We start from the raw sequence: 20409 nt of genomic DNA, 5'->3' as shown, positions 1-20409 counted from the left end.
TCCACTGGATCATCAAAAAAGTAAGAGTTCCAGAAAAACATCTATTTCTGATTTACTGACTATGCCAAAGCCTTTACTGTGTGGATCACAATAAACTGTGGAAAATTCTGAAAGAGATGGGAATACCAGACCACCTGACCTGCCTCTTGAGAAGTCTGTATAAAGGTGAGGAAGCAACAGTTAGAACTGGACATGGAACAACAGAGTGGTTCCAAATCAACAAAGGAGTACGTCAAGGCTGTATACTGTCACCCTACTTATTTAACGTATATGCGGAGTACATCATGTGAAATGCTGGGGTGGATGAAGCACAAGCTGGAATCAAGATTGCTGGGAGAATATCAATAACCTCAGATATGCAGATGACACCACCCTTATGGCAGAAAGTGAAGAAGAACGAAAGAGCCTCTTGATGAAAGTGAAAGAAGAGAATGAGAAAGTTGGCTTAAAGCTCAATATTCAGAAAATAAAGATCATGGCATCCGGTCCCATCACTTCATGGCGAATAGATGGGGAAACAATGGAAACAGTGGCTGACTTTATTTTGGGGGCTCCAAAATCACTGCAGATGGTGACTGCAGCCATGAAATTAAGAAACAGTTGTTGCTTGGGAGAAAAGTTACGACCAACCTAAACAGCATATTAAAAAGCAGAGACATTACTTTGCCAACAAAGGTCCATCTAGTCAAGGCTATGGTTTTTCCAGTGGTCATGTATGGACGTGAGAGTTGGACTGTGTAGAAAGCTGAGCGCCGAAGAATTGATGCTTTTGCACTGTGGTGTAGAAGACGACTTGGAAAGTCCCTTGGACTGCAAGGAGATCCAACCAGTCCATTCTAGAGATCAGTCCTGGACGTTCATTGGAAGGACTGATGCTGAAATTGAAACTCCAGTACTTTGGCCCCCTGATGTGAAGAGCTGACTCACTTGAAAAGACCCTGATGCTGGGAAAGATTGAAGGCAGGAGGAGAAGGGGACGACAGAGGGTGAGATGAGTTTGAGTGAACTCCGGGAGTTGGTGACGGACAGGGAGGCCTGGTGTGCTGTGGTCCATGGGGTCGTGAAGCGTCGGACATGACTGAGCGACTGACCTGAACTGTCTGATTATCCTCCTTTTAGAGACGGCGGGACTGACCAGTGGACTCAAGTGCAGGAAGTCTGAGCCTTCCATTTTATAGTTTCCCATCAATTTATCTCCCAATGGCTTCAGTATCCACTGATGATTTTTGCCTAGAATCCATGAGAATTTGTAAAATAGTTCTTTTCGACCACCCCCCCCCCACTTCTCCCATCATTCCTTTTAAATTGAGACTTTTTCTGAAAAGAGGAACTTTCCCACATCAATTAGGATTTGTTTACTCTGAAAATGCAGTTTGTTCAAGAACAGGCAATAGGAATGCTGGCTTTAGAAATGGAGTCATGCTCTAAAATCATAGTATTTGTTTTCCTCTTTGACATTTTGCTGTCCACACTGACCGTAATCTAAAAGCAAGTTTAGCCACGCACGGCCAGCCTGTGGTCCTCTCATCAGTTCCTGCCTTCCAGCTGAGCTCACCTTCTCTGGGGCGGGGAGCTGACTGGTTCCATTCCAGCTTCATGCAGCTCTGACATTGCAAAGTTCTTGATCTTTCTCATGTAGTGACTCCTTTATCAATTCCATTATTCAGAAAATATTATTTGTTTTACATGTTTAAAGATCTGAGTGGCGCAGTTCTTGGTGGAGCCAGACTGTGACAAACGAGGGGTATACACAAGGATTAACCCCCAATCCTCGCCTGCTCTCTGAAGCCAGCTCAAATAAACACAGTAAACCACGTGTTCGGTGCCACGCAAATCAGCTTCAGGGAAGTCCTCTAGGCCTCACCTTCTTCCTGAGGGCCACTCCCTAAGCCCCCACCACACTCATTCCGGAGTTGGCAATGCATCTAAACCTTTTTCCACAGAATGGCTCTCAAGTATTTGAATGTCATATACACGGCCCATTTCTCCTTGTCCCCTGGAAGGCGTAATCTTCTCACTTGTAACCTTTTGGCTGTGTGGTCCTGTGAAACTGACAGAACAGAGCGAGGTGGTGTCATCACCTCCTTACTTTCAGCAGCCCTGCTTCCACCAAAGGGATGCTTCAATAGGCAGGGGCTAACTGAGCAACCTGGCGGTGTTTTCGCCTTTGCATTTCCTGTTCCACCAGAGGCACTCATTTACCTTGAGAGGTTCAGCACATTACAGCAAGGAGAAAGGGAAGCAATAAGCCACCTTAGAGTCTGCAGCAAAATAAAAACCATAAAGCCAGCCTCTGTCACTTGAGAATGTTCTAAATCAAACTCCAGTTAGCTTATCAAGGCGATGGTAGAGAGAAGCTGGGAAACAAACAAGTCCCTGCTACACACACAGGTGAGAAATCGTCACTCTCAGCCCTGGGGAAGTGCAGAGGATGAGACAGGTGGAGTGAAGGTGTGTGGATGGCCTACTAGCAAGGTCTAGACGGGTGTGCAGGAAGAGAACAGAGGCTGGCGCTCTGTTGGTGCTGCCCTTAGATCTGGGCAAGGAGGCCCCACTGCAGCGCTCCCCGTAGGAGACTGACGGGCCCCCTTTCTGGAGCATTCCCCCAGGTACCAGGGATCATGGAACTCCAACGGCAGCCCACTTTCCAGGACCTGCACGGGGCTCTCGCTGGACTGTGCTGCTAGTGTGTGTGCACCCTGGGGCCCAAGGTGTGATGACGGAGCAGCTGCCTGGGGGAGCTGGAGGCAATAGGAATCTTGTCACAAGCATAAGGGAGCCAGCCCTTCAAGGTGTGGGAGGGTGCTTATGTTGGGGAGAGGGCTGGCCATGGGCTGTGATCCCTGAGGAGGCCAACATTTCTAGATTTCAGCCTGTTTCCTTTGAGATGCTTGATAGGGTGGCACTGGTGGGTAAGGAGTCTGGACAGACGACGTGGGCAAAGATCACCTGGCTCAGGCTGTCGAGTAACCTTGTGCTGGGATGGAAGAGGTGCAGGGGGACAGAAAAAGACCAAGTTTGGGGATGTGTGTGTGTGTGCAAGAGTCACCCCCTACACTCCCTCCAAGAACAAAAGAAAGTGGATGCGTATTCTGCTGATATTTCTAACCACGGAAGGGAGCCAGGGCTGGCAAGCCAGGGGATGCCTTTTCCCTTTGTCTGTCTGTTCTGCTTCAAACAAGCAACAGTCATTGCCAAATCATGGCCTGGAGTGGAAAGTGAAATTAATCATGCACTTAAGCTATTCACAATTATTCTGCATCACTTGCTGTCCAACCCCTAATCTGTCATTATGATGCATTTGTTAGTTTGAAAAATGACAGCTGCTCAGTTGTGTCTGACTCTTTGTGACCCCATGGACTGTCTCATGGAATTCTCCAGGCCAGAATACTGGACTGCATAGCCTTTCCCTTCTCCAGAGGATCTTCCCAACCCAAGGATCAAACCCAGGTCTCCCACATTGCAGGTAGATTCTTTACCAGCTGAGCCACAACAGAATGTAATTCCCTAGCATGAATTCCAACTCTTAAAATATGTACACATATAGTTTATGTGCTGGGCCTGTGACCTGAAGTTCCAGGAGAAACAGTTTTCGCTTACCTCTACATCCAGGGTGGCTCAGGAACCCTGACGTGGGAGGGGAGGTTACTAGATATATGAAATGAAGACCATGTTTCAGGAATAAAGACCCAGGAGTTTCTGCATAGGCCACAGATGGGATGGTGTGTGTAGGGGACTTGTGGGTACAGAGAAGAGTCTCACTAAAATCAGTGAGACTGGTGGTGGCCTGGGATTAGAGCAAACAGGCCACAGCCCTGGGACGGTGTAATCAGAGGCAAAGGGCACAAACCCACCCGGAAAGGCTATACTAGGCCAGGGGCAGACACCCAGTAGGCACAATATCAAGGCAGCAACCTGCAAGAGTTCCCCCAACTCCCCCACACGAACTGCCAGGGGGCACATACACACAGACAAGGAGCAGAAGGAAAAAAAAACAAAACACTGATATCAGAGGAGTGAGATCTGTTAGCTGACAAATTTAAATGCTCCTGCTCCTTAACCTCCTCTACCCTTTCATAGCCAAAAACATGGGCAAATAAAGCCTGGTCCATTTGAGAAAATTTGCATCTTCTTAGCACCGCTGAGCCTTCATTACATTTCAACCCTACTACCACAGACTAAGATCATACTAACCTTTTTAGGGTGGGAACAAAGATCACATTGTTGAATCACACTCGTTACCTGAAACTTTTTACAATTCAAATTTGCAAATAATTATGGGGTTCTTACCTTTTCCCTGGTGGTGCAGAGGTTAAAGCGTCTGCCTGCAATGTGGGAGACCTGGGTTCGATCCCTGGGTCAGGAAGATCCCCTGGAGAAGGAAATGGCAACCCACTCCAGTACTCTTGCCTGGAGAATCCCATGGGCGGAGGAGCCTGGTGGGCTACAGTCCACGGGTCGTAAAGAGTCGGACACGACTGAGCGCCTTCACTTACCTTCTCCTCCTCCCAAGGCACTTTTTCTAAATCAGTGATTGGTTCTCAAATTTTGATGTGCACCAGAGCCACCTGGAGGGCTTTTAAGAGTTTTACAATTTTCTCCATACAGGTTTTGGACATTTTAAGTTTATAGACAGGTGGTTTCTGTTCGTTTTTTTTTTTTTTTTTTTGCAATCATTAAGAGGAATCTTCTCTTTAAGCACACCTTCTAACCAGTTTAGGTTTATATGTAAAGTTTTTTATTCTTTGTAGTAGACATTTTTATTGAACTATAATTACAATACAGAAAAGTGTGCAAATCTTGAGTGTCCAGCTTGATATTCATAAAGTGAATGCACCTGTGCAACCAGCACCCAGATTATAAACCAGAACATCACCAGCACCACAGGCTCTGCCCTGTGCTCTTCCAGGCCCTGTGGGGCAACAGAAACCAGAGGGAAACTAATGTGCCGGTTATGACTCCACTCAGAGAGAGCTCAAAAACTGATGGTGATTTAAGTCATGACGGTGCTTCCATTTGAGAAGGGAGGCAGTGACTAGACAAGGGCACTGATTCCTGACACCGTTCACGATTAATTCCGCCCATTTTGAACTTCATCGAAATGGCATCCTCTATGCCTGGTGAAAGCCACTGATATTCACCTATCAGTTGTGCGCAACTGCTACTTCACTAAGCTCTCATAGCTTTTCAACAAATTCCTTTAGGTTTTCCAGATATAAGATCAAATTGGCAAATAGTTTCCCTCTACCTTTTCAGTTCACATTTCTTTCATCTAATATCATAGACTAAAACCCCCAACACAAAATTAAGCAGTAGAGGAGGAAGTAGGCCTTGTTCCTGACTTTAGTTGGAAAGCCTCTCATATCAACATTAACATGCTGGCTTCTGGGGAGAAGTACAACGTAAAACAAATTACTCAACAGTTTCTGCTTATTGAGTATACTTAACATAAATGAATGCTCCATTCTGTCAAATATCTTTTCTGCAAAGATGGAGACTATCATTATTTTTCTCCTTAACTCTTTAACATAATATGCTAATATTATTCTTGCATTCCTATAATAAACCCAAATTGATCATAACTTAATAGTGCTTTTGAGTTACTTGCTAATGCGTCAGCGCAGTGCGTGCACTGATATATTCCTGTAAGAGCAGTCTGTAGTTTTCTCTTTTGTATAACCTTTGCTAGGTTTAAAAAAACAACTCCATCATGTTCACTTTACAAAATGAATTCAGAAGTCTTTTTTGGTTTGTATTTTCTTACCCTTTGGGGTTCAAGAGTCTCTTAATAGCCCCTGGAATTGTTTAAACAATATTAGGATTATTTCATGACAGTCTGGTAGAAATACCCTTGAAACAATCTGGGCCTGATATTGTTTTGGTAAAAAGCCCATTTGTTTTCAAATTTCTGTTATCAAGTAGGGTAATCTCGGCAATTGGCATTTTTCTAAGAAGTTATTATTTTCTAATTTATCACATAAAATTGCATAGTACTGTAATTTTGAAAAACTTCCTGGTCTACGGTTACTTCTCTTGCTACTGAAACTTTTCCTTTTGTTGTTAGAAAGTCTGGCTGTTTGTCTTATCGCGTCTTCCTCCTTCCCCGTTTCTATTAATCCCTTCCTTCTACTTCCTTTGGGTTTGCTTTTTCCTCCAGTTTTTAAGACTTGAGTATGCAATTTTAGCTTTTCCCATTTCTACTGGTCTTGTTCTGAAACTAGACATTTCCTGCCGTAATGGTTTCCAGTCTCGTGGCCACGTCCTTCTGGTGTGCTTTCTCTGTCTGAGGGGACGCTGGACTCTCCTCCTGTTCCTTGAGACAGTTCTGAATAGGACTTGACGGTAATCCTTCTCAGGTTTTGTTTTTGGCAAAGTGAGTTTTCCTGTACTTTCACGGGGAAGCGGTGCCCTAGGACGCCTTTTCTTTGTTCTCTGGCCCTGTAAGTTCCCGTTTCACTTTCACAAAGTGATCATCTATGTCCACGTATCGGGTCTATGTCTGCTGACCTTTCTTCCTATATACCTGGCCTTTGTCTCTCTTCTCACTGTCCTGTGGTACCTATCCGGTCCACTTTGGAGTCTAACTCAAGCGGGGCTTTGTCTCATTAGGTTTAAGATGCAAACAGGACAGGGCCCAGGCTGCCCCCGCACAACGATCAGACCCCACTATACTGATCTAACACTTACGTGCACGTGGGGACCTGTACGACCCCTTCCAGTTCCAGCGTTTGCTCTCCGACTGGCCCGCTGTACTTTCTAGTGAGAAAACTGTGGGCAGTGGTATAGCTCTGTTCTCAAGGCGGACAGAAACCAGCTGCCTGCCTTTCACTTCCTCCCACACAGATGCTGAAACTACGCTGGTCAGTGGGTTGTCCAACACTGCATTTTGAAGTTCATGGGGACGCCCTGTCAGCTGGCTTTGTAGGATGGGGTCTGTGGTGATCCTAGTTACTCGGGTCGAATGGGAAGACTCAGAAACTACCCTGCTGCCATCATCTTCCTGGAGTTTAAATTCTGTGGGATCTCTATTGTAGAAAAGAGAGGTTTTAAAAACAATTTGAAGATGGTTATAATAGAAATTACAACTAGGAGTTTACTGTATTCAGGTAGTATGCTAAATACTCAATATGTATTATCTCATCTGACCTTCTGGAGAAGGAAATGGCAACCCACTCCAGTATTCTTGCCTAGAGAATCCCCTGGACAGAGGAGGCTGGCGGGCTACAGTGCATGAGGGTCACAGAGTTGGACATGACCGAAGCGACTTAGAAACCCTTGTCAGATCCCCTCACCTCCCTTTATCACAGGGGAGGTTAGGGTCCAGATTGACACTGGTGAGCTGGCAGGTGTGAGACTTAAACCCCACTCATCCGACTCCAGAGCGCCTCTTTACGATAATGCACTCAAATACCATCAGACCCAGCAAACCACAGTTCCAAACGATGTACCCCTGTAGGAAAAAAGTTCTATTTGAGTTTAAATATTTATAAATTATTATTTAAAGATCTAATTAAAATGTACACATATTATAGGTCAAGTCTAAAAGCACTTGTAGATGATAAACAGGTTGAATTGTGTTGTAACGACCTGATCAACCTTGTTTTCATGCAGATGTCCAAAACATCCTACCACAGTTTAAAAAAGTACCATACTGGAGGTGGGGAAAGAACATAGGGAACAGACTGACTGAGGCTTCAAAATCCCCCTTCTCGTTCTATTACCGCTGCTAAAGATCAAGTATACATATGAAATAGTGCTTATAATTTATTTTATTCATAGTTTCCTGTAAGTAACTATTTAGAAAAAGTTCGGAATAGCTTCTTCACAATTCACAATGGCCTGGTGGTTTTTTTGGTCAATATGCTGCTGTGGAATTCAACATTCACTGGCCAACAGGTTCTTAAGAATGCCTCTCAAAAGCACGCTAATTAGAATCACACTGAAATATATGTTATGTTATTAAATTACACAAGGAGTTAGAAAATATTTAGCAGTTTATGAAATACTTTGACCTTGGAATTCTACGTCATACGAATACAGATACTTTTTTACGCTTCCAACCACTAATGGCAATTCAGGGAAAAAAAAAAATCGGGGCTTTTTATATAGTTCTAAAGCCATTACATATATGTCATTTTAACTCCTGATGTCTAAGAAATGTCTTAGTTTGAGACGCAGGTGTCTAAATTTGTCAGGATTTAAACCAGTGCAAACTGGAATAACTCATGGAAGGGTGACATCTATTGTTAGGGTTATTTTTTTCCCCACCATCAGTTCTCTGATTTTATTTCTATTAAAAAAAAAAAAAAGAGTTGACTTTGGCAAACTGAGGTTTAAACTAAGCATGTGAATAATAAATGAATCATTTTGTCATGTACATACTAGGTTTCCCCTGGGATCATTATTTAAGGGTACTTTTTTTTCAACACTAAAAAATAAAAATTTAGATATTACAATATCTAAACAGTGATACTAGTAATTTAGTTTTTATCTTGATACTTTACTTGTAAACCTAAAAACTCCAACATTTATTTTCACCAAGATTTTAACTTAAACCTTGTCTCTCTGGTGAAGTGATTTCCTTCTCCGTTTCAGAACTACTCCCGTAACTTTGCCACTGAGCAAACGGTGCTGGGTGTGATTCATTGATAAACTGATTACTAATAAAGTAAGTTTTTACAGCACTCCTTTACAATTCAGGTAGGTCACAGAATGAAGAAAACAGAACAATGAAAAGCAAACCCCAGTCCTTAACCTCTAAGGCATACATTACCTTCCCACTTACCTGAAAATATTACAAAAATATTATGACTGTGAATGGAGCTATACCATTAAATTTAATTGAGAGGCACTATTTTTTTTCACTTAAATGTTTACTTATTTAACTTCAGAAAATAAGAAAATTATCAGTTTGAAATCAGAAAAGCTAAAACACTGGGAGCAACAACAACAAAAAAACCAAATGGCTAAAAATAATTCAGTTATAAAAATACAGTTTAAAATTTATCTCAGAAAAAGAAACAAAACCACTAAATGTTTTTCCCTCTAGGTAAGATGGCTTTCCCTGGAGAAAGGAGAAAAAAAAAAAAAGCGACTAATGATTCGAGATTAAAATCAAACATAACTGTTATTTACCCCAGCAACATCTAAAATAGATGACCCACACAGCACAAAACTTTCCCATTCACAATCACATACAGTTAAATTACTTTCTTCTCAGTTACATAATAGTCTTTTTATAACAATCTCCCTTTAGGAAATTACTATATTAGTTAAGCCTATTTATTCTTGCTATGAAGTTAATTTCGTTTGTATAGGCCACAAAAGATTAATTGGCACATTTTACTTAAGAATAAGACAAAATAAGTCACTCTTTTTTTTAAAAATTATGGGATCATCTGTTTTCAAAGAATAACCCCAGATACTTAATTCATTAAAGCAATGTTCCACCATAAGCAGTCAAGCTTTTTAAATGATCACTAAGTGCTCACCCGAAGATTACCAATGCTATGTGAACTGTAAACTTCTTTTGAAGATTTGTGTCCATTTTATAATATGATACAATTCTGTACTGAAGTTTTTTTTTTTAAGATAACCTACATACATACAGTTAATATGCCTCAAAGAACTTAGAAATACAGTATAAACATTTAAGAACCATGACAAAGTCCACTGTGGTTCAAACTTCAACAAAGATTTTCTTGAAACCTAGCACAAAGGTTACTGGCTCAAGAGCATATCCCAAAGTGACGTCGGCACAAGATTCGACTGAAAGACTACCTCTTAAAAAAGAGCACACTTGGTTATCCATGGCTTTAAACCTTGAGCTACAGTTAGGCTACAGACCCTCCCCACCGCCCCCCGTCTAAAGTTAGTCACGTGGAGATGTGTACATTCTCTGAGCACTCTTTAGAGTCCTTGGTTTTCCAGCTCTGATGGAGATCTCGAAGGCGCTCAGAAGTCCGTGTGCTTACGTTCAGGGCAGGATGAACCTTACAAATGCCACTTTCCTCCATTAGTGACAGGCCACAAATTCCAAAGTATGCATGCAAAGCGTCTGAAAATAAGACATTTTTTTTTTATCACAACAAGCATTATTATTTGTACGAAATATTTAGCTACTTATCAGCCCATCACTACATTAAAAATAAATTTAGAAAAATACTAAATAGTTTTGAAATATTTGCTTTCTCAAAGTCTCAAACCTCAAATTTTTAAAAACTAGATGATCAAAATCAGATGATATTCAAGAAAATATCACTAACAAGGAAAACAGTTCCTAGCTTAAGAAGTGAGTCCACCAACATCTTCTGTGACTGAAGAATAAACAGGAAGAGTACCAGCAAAGACTCCTCACTCTAATGGGTTTTCTCTTTTGCTGACAACAGAATATGGAAACAAAGATGTTTCTATCATAAAAGGAAATATCTTCTTAAAAATGAAAATAAACAAACCTCAGAATCTAAGCAGCACAGCACTCCTTGGTAAGCTTTACCTCTGACAACTCCTAAACCACACAATGCCAACTCTGTGTTAAATGCAAGAAGACTGAGCGCAATAACTCATTCTGGAATGCTGTGCTATATTTGATTTTCCTATTTCAAGTAATGTCAGTCGCTCTAAAAATATCCGACCTGATAATAAAAACAAACTCAGACATTCTGTTTGGTGGTAATAATGCTACTGTTCACACCAGAACGATTCTGCACTGACCTCACTACAGTTTCCCATCTTCCGGGGCAGTAACTTTCTTCCATTAAATGACCACTGAAATCACATGGCCGTTGCCTGCATGACAGCCTTACATGGAGTCCTAAAAGTGCTCAGAGTTCCGCCGTTATGGGAACACTTACAAAAAATAGATTTTGTACTGGTCAAAATTTTTTTCTATTTTTGAGTTGGTCATTATTTATAGCTTCATGGGCTATTAAGGTTCAAAACAAGTCAAGTGTATCAAAAGAATTAAAGAGAAAGGTTGACTTACATAAATATCATTTAGTTTTCATAAAAGGAATGACAGATAGTTGTACTCATTCAGTGTTATTTGTGAAAAAGTTATTTCACCAGTTAGGCCCAAGTCAATCCCCTTTTATATTTTTTTTCAGAGAATGCTTAAGACTTCTTCTAGCTCACTTTCCTCTAATTTTCATACCAAAAATTTTTTTTTTGATTTTCCCTATTCTATTTTTCTTGCAGTTATGTTAAATTACAAAAGGCACAAAGCAACATTAAATTTTATTGTCTGGAAACGAGAAAACTTTTCTAGGAAAAAAATGCAACAGAAAATACACTCATAATAATGTAAAACAGGATCTTACACATTCCAGGTAATGTAAAATTTTTATTCCTCAAAAGGATTGTTTATAAAAGCTAATGAAATAGAAGTTAAACATTTCAAATCTTAAAAATAAATAATAATCTCATCTGTAAGTGGTGATGTATTCGAGCACTTTAAATGTAGAAATATACATTTTCTTCATAGTAAAACTTAATTCCTTTAATAAATTTTTCCTGTTAATGTATATAAAATCTCTGTGTTAAATGTGTCAATAGATTGATTTATTAGAACCAAGCATAAGCAAATTTTAAAAAATCCTATTAAAATAATTTTTATAACAGTTCTGGAAACAAATCTTTTCCACATAAAGTCAATTTATCATACAATGATTTCTATGCTTTATAATGTATAGAATCGGAAGACATCGCAACACACCTAAAAAGAATATTACAACCAAGTATTTACACAAATATTAAACTTAGCAATTGACCTCTCTACAAAAAAGCTCCAAGAACTAACTTTTTAAAAAGCTATTGTAAAAAATCAAAATGTATCTCAATATGTTTACATAAGAAATGCTTTTCAAGAGTGTCATTTCTCTATTCTCATTATTTGTTAAAATAGTACCATGTACTGGTTTAAAACAATGGAATCGATACCAAAACAATTGTTTTCTTGAGGGAATTTTAAAACATATTTACAGCTATGGGTTACAGATGCCAAAAATTTCTAAATATTCTCAGGTGGCACTAGTAGTAAAAAATCTACCTGCCAATGCTGGAGATTCAAGGGACATGGGTTTGATCCCTGGCTTGGGACGATCCTCTGGAGTAGGAAATGGCAATCCACTCAAGTATTCTTGCCTGGAAAATCCCATGGACAGAGAAGCCTGGTGGGCTACACAGTCCACGGGGTCGCAAAAAGTTGGACATGACTGAGCAACTAACACTTTCTAACACTTAGAAATAAAAAGCATTGTACCTTTTTTTAAAAAAAAGAAGCGTATTTTGCATGAAAAAACAAGTAAATATGGATATAAGGAAATATTCCTGCTTTCTTCAGGTACAAAAATATGATTCCATGAGCCCTTTATTGTATTTCAATTCAGGTACATATTCTGACCATAACAGTTCTATGACAAGAGATGAGGGAAAGAGGTTCTAGGCTAACAATAAAAACCATGATATTATTGCAATATTGTAAAAGCAATCATTTCTTGAACCTAGTTTCGTGTATTTATAGCTAATACTTTGTCATTCTGCTTATCAAAAGTGTCAGCATTCTGACTTATTTTTAACAAATTCTTGAATTGAGATTTTGGAGGCTGTAAATAGATCATTTTACTGGAGGTGAAACCTAAGAAGGAGGGGGAAGTAGCTTGGAGAATGACTTCTGCAAAGAATAAGAATTAGTTCTCTTTTGGATTTAAGAGTAATTTATTCTACACATAGCTCAAGTGACAGCTAATACTCCTAAAGATTTTGGATGAACCAAATTATTCTATTTTGAATTGGGACCATTCAGACCACCTGTCTTATTGTCTGCAATAAAATAATACATTGCTAAGTGAAATATTTGGGAAAAAAGGCAAACTATACCAGTATCTTGATAATCAAACCCTTCCTTTACACCCTGAAGATCCTAAATCTACTGTAAATTTAAGCAATTTACCTTCTTAAAAACCTTACTTAAAGTAAGTTTATAACTGTGGCTATATTTTCTATCATATACCCTTTCTGACAAACGCTTAAAGATCTATTTAATAAATAAAACAAAGGTTGCTCTGGATTTACACAAAAAATAAACTACCTGGATGACTATCTGGCCACTTGGCAAATCCCCCAACGAGGCGATCTTGAGTTGATAAGATGTAATTTCTATTTTTCTCAAAGTTAGTATATTGGAAAATTTTCAGAAGCTGAAACGACAGTAACAAATATAAATTTATTGACATAAAACCTTCATATCAACCTGTGGCTCAATTTTCAGATATATATAATTTAAAAATGCTTTTCTCTAGTTAAGGCTCTCAAAGCAAGCCTAAGGGACTTGAAAAATTATCAATCACATTAACTTTTTAAAAATCATCTACTCTCATTTTCATGACCTATTCACTATTTCTTTCTTTTGAAACAGATCCAAATGACTTCTCTGCAACATATTCAAAACACAACTCGCCAATGTGTTCAACTTCACCAGTTATTTTTACAAGGCACTTTTATTTACCCATATTCTAACTCTTATAATAGATTTCTGAACTGTTAGTTATTAACTATAGTAATGATAAGTAAAAATATTTCAAAAAAAGGACAATAAAAATTTAATCACATGCTAAAGACAATTTTGAGAATAGTAAAAATATTAAAGCTCTTTAATTAAGAAAGACAAAAGGTGAGACAAATACAATTTTAGCATAAAAGATTAAGTAGCTTAAAGATTCAGGACATGTATTATTCTTTTTCCCAAGATCCTATTAAATAGAAAAAACAAAGGCTAAATCAAATCGTGAAGAGAACAGGGTCAGGGGATAGTGAGCACGTAAGAAAGCTCAAGTGTCACAAAGCAGCTGAAGTGCGCTAATAATATTAACCAGAGAGCCACAGGAAGTATTAAAGACTAACAAAGCAGCATCATGTCTCAAAAAGCAAAATAAAACCAATTAGAAAGTTATGGTACTAATAAGAAGCAAACTTATTCATTCATTTTTATTTAATTAATAGAATATAAGCAGAGACTCTTTCGACTCCTGATACTAGAAACGCTTTCTAGTATGAAGTAGCACATGGGTCATTACATAGAGAGAAGAAACTATAATTATACTTGGTTAAGCAATAAAGAATATTTACATGATTCTAGTAAGTGGTTATTAGTTTTCAAATTTTAAAATCAACCTACAGGCAAAGCATGAAATATTTGATCATTGTTACTGAGCAAAATACAAACGTTACCTAACTTGACATTATACAAAAAAGGTAAACTGACAGATTTAGAAGGAAGAGGAAGAGAAAAGGTTCAGAACTTAAAAAAACCAAAAAACAAAGAACTCAGTAACAATTTGCTGGAAAAAAGGGAGACCAAATCTTCATTTTTCACAGCTGGGAATCAACGATAATGTCTAAATGTGTTAAGTCAAACAATCAGCATGTTTAAAGTTATTTACAGTTATCCATAAGAATTAAAATTTTTAAAAGCTGCCTCTAGAAAGTTGTCAAAGGCCACCAAAATCATACAAAAAGACTCAAGAACGAACTTGAAGGGGCTCACACTGGTTAGAGATGGGACAAACTGAGCATGAGCAAGAGCAATGTAATGGACTGAAACAGACAGAGCATATTACAGCCTATGAGCTCCCAAGGGCGCTCAAAGTGTAAGAAAGAAAGATCCCTAAAATTGTCTTATTGGAAAGCTGTACAGGATGCTAGAGAACCAACTTAATGGATGGAATGAACGTTATTAAGATTAAAATAAATAATCATCTGTCTTTCTCTGCACAACCACATCTTCAGCTAAAGTGAAGTTCTTTACAAAAGGATACTAGTTAGTAAATTTACAGGGAATGATAGAATATCACCAATTAACAACCCCCAATGACACAATGGATCTAAGAAATGATGCCTCAATGGCTGCTAAAACCATTCTGTAAGAAGATGAAGCTTTTACACACCAAAAACAAACAATCCAAAAGGAAACTAAGAAAGCAGTTCTACTTATAATGGCTTCTAAAAGAAGCCACTAAATACTTGAGAATACATTTATCCAAGAAGGTAAAAGCTTTGTATGCAAAATACTATAAAACACTGGTGAATGAGATTAAAGACCTAAATAAATGAAAAGCATCCCCTCATTACGGATAGGAAGACACTATAAGATGTCAACATTACCCAAAGCAATCTGTAGATTCAATGCAATATCCATACAAATGTGAACAGCCTTTTTCCTAAGAAATGGGAAAGCCAATCCTAAAATTCGTGTGAAATTGCAAAAACCACCTTTAAAAAGAAAAATGTTCAGGACTCATGCTTCTTGATAACGAAACTTACAATGCTACAGTAATTAAAATAGTAAGGACCGATGCAACAGAATGGAGTGCACAGAAATAAGCTCTCACAAACAATATCAGATGACTTTACAAAGGTGCCAAGACCACTTAATGGGTAAAGAACTGTCTTTACAATAAACAGGACTAGGAAAGCTGGATATTCACATGTAAAAAGATGAAGCTGAAGTCCTTGATTTATACCATTACAAAAATTAACTCGAAGTGGATCAAAGACCTAAACTTAAGAGTTAATACTAAAAATTGTTGTAATAAAACATTGGGGGAAATCTTCATAACATTGGATTTGGCAATGATTTCATGTAAGAACAACCAAAAGCCCTGGCAACAAAAGAAAAAATAGATAAATCAAACATTTCTCCAAAGAAGATATACAGATGGTCAGTAAGCACATCAAAAGATGCTTGATATCACTCATTATTCAGTTCAGTTCAGTAGCTCAGACGTGTCTGACTCTTTGTGACCCCATGGACTGCAGCATGCCAGGCTTCCCTGTCCTTCACCATCTCCCAGAACTTGCTCAAATTCATGTCCATACCCATCAGGATGGCTATTATAAAAAAAAAGAAGCACTGGTGAAGACGTGGAGAAACTGGAGCCCTTATACATCACCAGGGGGAATGTCAAATGGTGCAGCCATTGTGAAAAACTGTTGGTGCCTCAAAAGGTCGAACACATAGCTACCATATAATCCAGCAATCCCACTCCTAGTTAACTACCTGGAAAAAGTGAAAGGAGGGACTTGAACAGATGTTTTACACCAATGCTTATAACCACCTTATTCACAATAGCCAAAAGATGGAAACAATCCAAGTGTCCACCAGCAGATGAACAGATAAATATAATGTGGTATATACCTACAGTACAATATTACTCAACCATAAAAAGAAATAAAATTGTGATATATATGACAATATTGATGGATCTTGAGAAATATAAGCCAGACAAGGGACACATATTACCTAATTCTACTTATATGATATACCTAGAATAAGCAAATTCATAGAGACAGAAAGCAGAAAAGAGGTTACCAGGGGCTGGGGGAATGGAAGAAAGGGGAGCTATTGTTTAATGAGCAGAGTTTATGTTTAGGGTGATGAAAATGTTCGGGGTATAGACAATGGTAATGATTACACAACACTGATCTGTACACTTACAAATAGTTAAACTGATAAATATTACATTACATATATTTTACCACCATAAAAAAAGGTGAAGAAAAACAGGTTGATGGGGAACTTTATAATGGATAAATCAGCTCTGACAACTCTGGAGCCCTTAGATCAAAAAGGAGAGACAACCAGAGACTAATTACATTATATTCCTCTTGATGTGATACAATAGGAAATATACATCATTTTGAATTGATATTTAATGATAATAAGGAGTTATGGCTGAATTTTTAGAAGACAGAATATTACATCTCCATTCTTTGAAAAGCTATCTTTATTTAATGATTGTACTGAAGAATTTCCAGATAAAGTAAAAAGGGGTTATCTAGGAATTGCTTTAAAATAATACAGTGAGGAGGAAAGTGTGTAGCTGTATGAATGAATGAAGGCTGGCTTTGAGATGAGAACTGCTGAAATTGGCTACTGCACATATTAAGTGTTCATTATACAACAGATGGTGAAACAGTGGAAACAGTGTCAGACTTTATTTTTTTGGGTTCCAAAATCACTGCAGATGGTGACTGCAGCCATGAAATTAAAAGATGCTTACTCCCTGCAAGAAAAGTTATGACCACCCTAGAGAGCATATTCAAAAGCAGAGACATTACTTTGCCGACTAAGGTCCGTCTAGTCAAGGCTATGGTTTTTCCTGTGGTCATGTATGGATGTGAGAGTTGGACTGTGAAGAAGGCTGAGCGCCGAAGAATTGATGCTTTTGAACTGCGGTGTTGGAGAAGACTCTTGAGAGTCCCTTGGACTGCAAGGAGATCCAACCAGTCCATTCTGAAGGAGATCAACCCTGGGATTTCTTTGGAAGGAATGATGCTAAAGCTGAAACTCCAGTACTTTGGCCACCTCATGCGAAGAGTTGACTCATTGGAAAAGACTTTGATGCTGAGAGGGACTGGGGGCAGAAGAAGGGGACAACAGAGGATGAGATGGCTGGATGGCATCACTGACTCGATGGACGTGAGTCTGAGTGAACTCTGGGAGATGGCGATGGACAGGGAGGCCTGGTGTGCTGCGATTCATGGGGTCGCAAAGAGTCGGACAAGACTGAGCAACTGAACTGAACTGAACTGATACACCATTTTCTCTTTTCACTAAGTTTGAAATTTTCCATAATTAAAAAAATTAAAATGGTGTACCAGATAAATGGTACTAGAAGCGAGGAGACTAGAAAAAACATTCTATTTTATTTGCTTCAACCACATGTATAAATTTTAAGAGAAAAAAATTAACATGTTATATAGATGATGAATATACTTTTGTTAGATTCCAGAATATCAGGCCTAGGTGATACTTGCAATTTTAGGATATAGAAAACTTGTGGGTACTCAATGGCTAATAATCTTACGGATTTACACGTATCAAAAGGTAGCAGAGATGGGGAAAATGTATGATCATATTAATGAATACATTTCAGAAAGCTTATACAAATGAATAAAAAACAGAAAACTTTAAATGGTTTTTAAAGGAATTACCCATGGTTTGTCTTTTAAGGTATTTTCCCATAAATCCGTTACTGGTATGTTCAGACGGATTTTCCATCTAGGTGGACTACTGGTAAGTTTCAGTTACAAGCTTTTTATAACACTACACCTAGTTTCTTACATAGGTTTTGGACACTAGAATTCTGTAAGAATAAAAATTTTTAAGTAGTACAACAGTAACTGAATTCTGTGGAAAAACCATACAGAGACCAGCTTTGCCAGAGCAACAGGAAAAACTTTTTGGCTTTAACCTAACAATATTTAATGAACATTAAAAAGACCAAAACCTTTAAGCACAGTTTTTATTAACAAACAGTAGAAGTTTCTCATTTTTATTATTTCTCTTACCTTTAGAGTTGCTCCAACCCAAAAAGAGTAACAGGTGTCAACAGGCTTATTGGGCCTTCCATGGTAACCATTCTGTTGTCTCATTATACACCACCTTTTTATCCGGTTCAATTCTTTTTCTGAAAACACTTCTTCTAGTTTACCCATCAGGCACAGTGATGCAATGCCACAAAAAGTTGATCCTCCTATTAATTAAAACCACACAGCACTTTAAACTTATTAGATGTCTAGGGAAGTGATATGAAATGACTGAAGGAAAAAAAATGGTTAAGTAATTCTAGAAAGCAGTGAAAGAAAGGTAAAATTAAAAGAAATATAATTTTACTTTTATATTACTATTTTATTTACTTATATTTCACTATTTAAAATAACCACTAGGCACTGAGGTCTTCAATATGAACTTGATGAAACAGAAAAAATTTTAAAATAATTTAAAAGTATAAGAATCATTTTTTTAAGTGAAAAATGTAAGATTTAGAAAGTAGTTCAAAATTTTATGGTTAATGGGAGAGCTGAAACTAAAGTCTAGGACTACTATTTCCTGTCTACCACTCTTAAACACCTGAGTCTGATTTTAATTCCCTTAAAAATGACAGTGTACTGTTTATGAACTAAGGTCCCATCTGCCTAAGCTACAGACTAATTTTTACATATAACATCAACTAGAGGCTTATATGCAGTCAGCTTCAGAAATTTAAGGAAGAAAAAGTGAAAGTGAAAGTCGCTCAGTCATGTCCGACTCTTTGCAACCCCATGGACTACATAGTCCATGAAATTCTCCAGGCCAGAATACCGGAGTGGGTAGCCTTTCTCTTCTGCAGGGGATCTTCCCAACCCAGGGATCAAACCCAGGTCTCCCACACTGCAGGCGGATTCTTTACCAGCTGAGCCACAGGGGAAGCCCTTAGACTTTGTCTTAAGGGAAGCCTTAAGTTATCCTAAGGAAGAAAAGTTCCTTAAGCAAAGGAATAGAAGAGGGAGAGGGAAAGAGTGTGTGTGTGTTGGGGGTGGAGAAGAAAACTGTATCTGGAAGTGGATGCACAGTACGTGTCCATGCTCACTATGCTAGACTGAAAAATGCCCGCCCTACCCCACCTTCCACCGCTGCCCAGAGATAGCCAGGGCCTGGTCCCTGGAACACAGGCATGTTTCCTTATATGCCAAAATGGACTACGAAAGCGTGATGGAAGTTAAGGATTTGAGATGGGGCGATTATCCTGGGTGGGAGACACCCTAAATGCAACCACAGTGTCCCTGTAAGAGAGGGACAGACAGAGACTAAACTACAATCAAAAAGGAGGCAATGGAAGCGGAGACTCAAGCAACGTGACGGCAAACCAAAGAATGTGAGCAGTCCCCAGAGGCTGAAAGAGGCCAAGGGATAGACCTCCTGGCACCTCCAGAAAGAACCCGCCCTGCTGACATCTTTATCTGAAGCCCTGTAAGATGCAGTTCGGACTTCTGGCCTCTGGAGCTATGAGAACAAATTTGCATTGTCTTCCACCCCTAAGTTTATGAAAATGTTATAGCATCAAAGGAAACACTATAGTCACAAAGGAAACTACTTTCCTCAGGAAATGAAAAGTCAGTATTTCTCCACACAGGAAAAAACCAACGAACAAATTCCACCACTTTCCACTGGCACTATCTGTTGTCAACTCCAAACAATCTGAAAATACTCCATATTTCCAATTTATTACAACTTCATCTACAGATTTTTTATTAATTCTAGCTCTTTAAATAGATTGTTCCTAATATGCATCATTTTGCAATTCTCCTTTTGGTGTTACAAATCCTGGTTATATTCCCTGGCAAAGGAAAAGCGAGCATTCGCTCTAGGAAATATAAGACAGCTATCACACTAAAATGGTCACTGTCAAAAAATAAAAACAAACAAACAAATAAATAAAGGGTCAGTGTAAGAACTATTTAGTCTTCAGATTTTTTTCCCAATGGGAAAAAAAAGAGAAGATCTATGTTAGCAACAAAACAAAAGTAAAACAAATATATCATAACCTTTTAATTTCTATTCAGCAACTATCAATCTTATTCCTCTTTCAA

General features: G+C 38.5%; 1 protein-coding gene across 1 annotated transcript in view; it reads right to left on the bottom strand.

The window, feature by feature from the left end:
* The window catches only part of PGGT1B (protein geranylgeranyltransferase type I subunit beta), a 57500-nt gene continuing 45909 nt past the window's right edge, over positions 8819-20409 (bottom strand). The window contains exons 7-9 of the mRNA XM_005685283.3: positions 18349-18533; positions 13088-13196; positions 8819-10057 (exon numbers count right to left, since the gene is read on the bottom strand). Coding sequence (XP_005685340.2) covers positions 9876-10057; positions 13088-13196; positions 18349-18533 — 476 coding nt within the window. The 3' untranslated portion in view covers positions 8819-9875. The remainder of the gene's footprint in view (positions 10058-13087; positions 13197-18348; positions 18534-20409) is intronic.

This window comes from Capra hircus, chromosome 10, assembly GCF_001704415.2.
Source record: "Capra hircus breed San Clemente chromosome 10, ASM170441v1, whole genome shotgun sequence".
NCBI classification, from domain to species: domain Eukaryota; kingdom Metazoa; phylum Chordata; class Mammalia; order Artiodactyla; family Bovidae; genus Capra; species Capra hircus.
The sequence above is the reverse complement of the archived record's forward strand: the minus strand, read 5'-3'. Positions and strand labels throughout refer to the sequence as shown.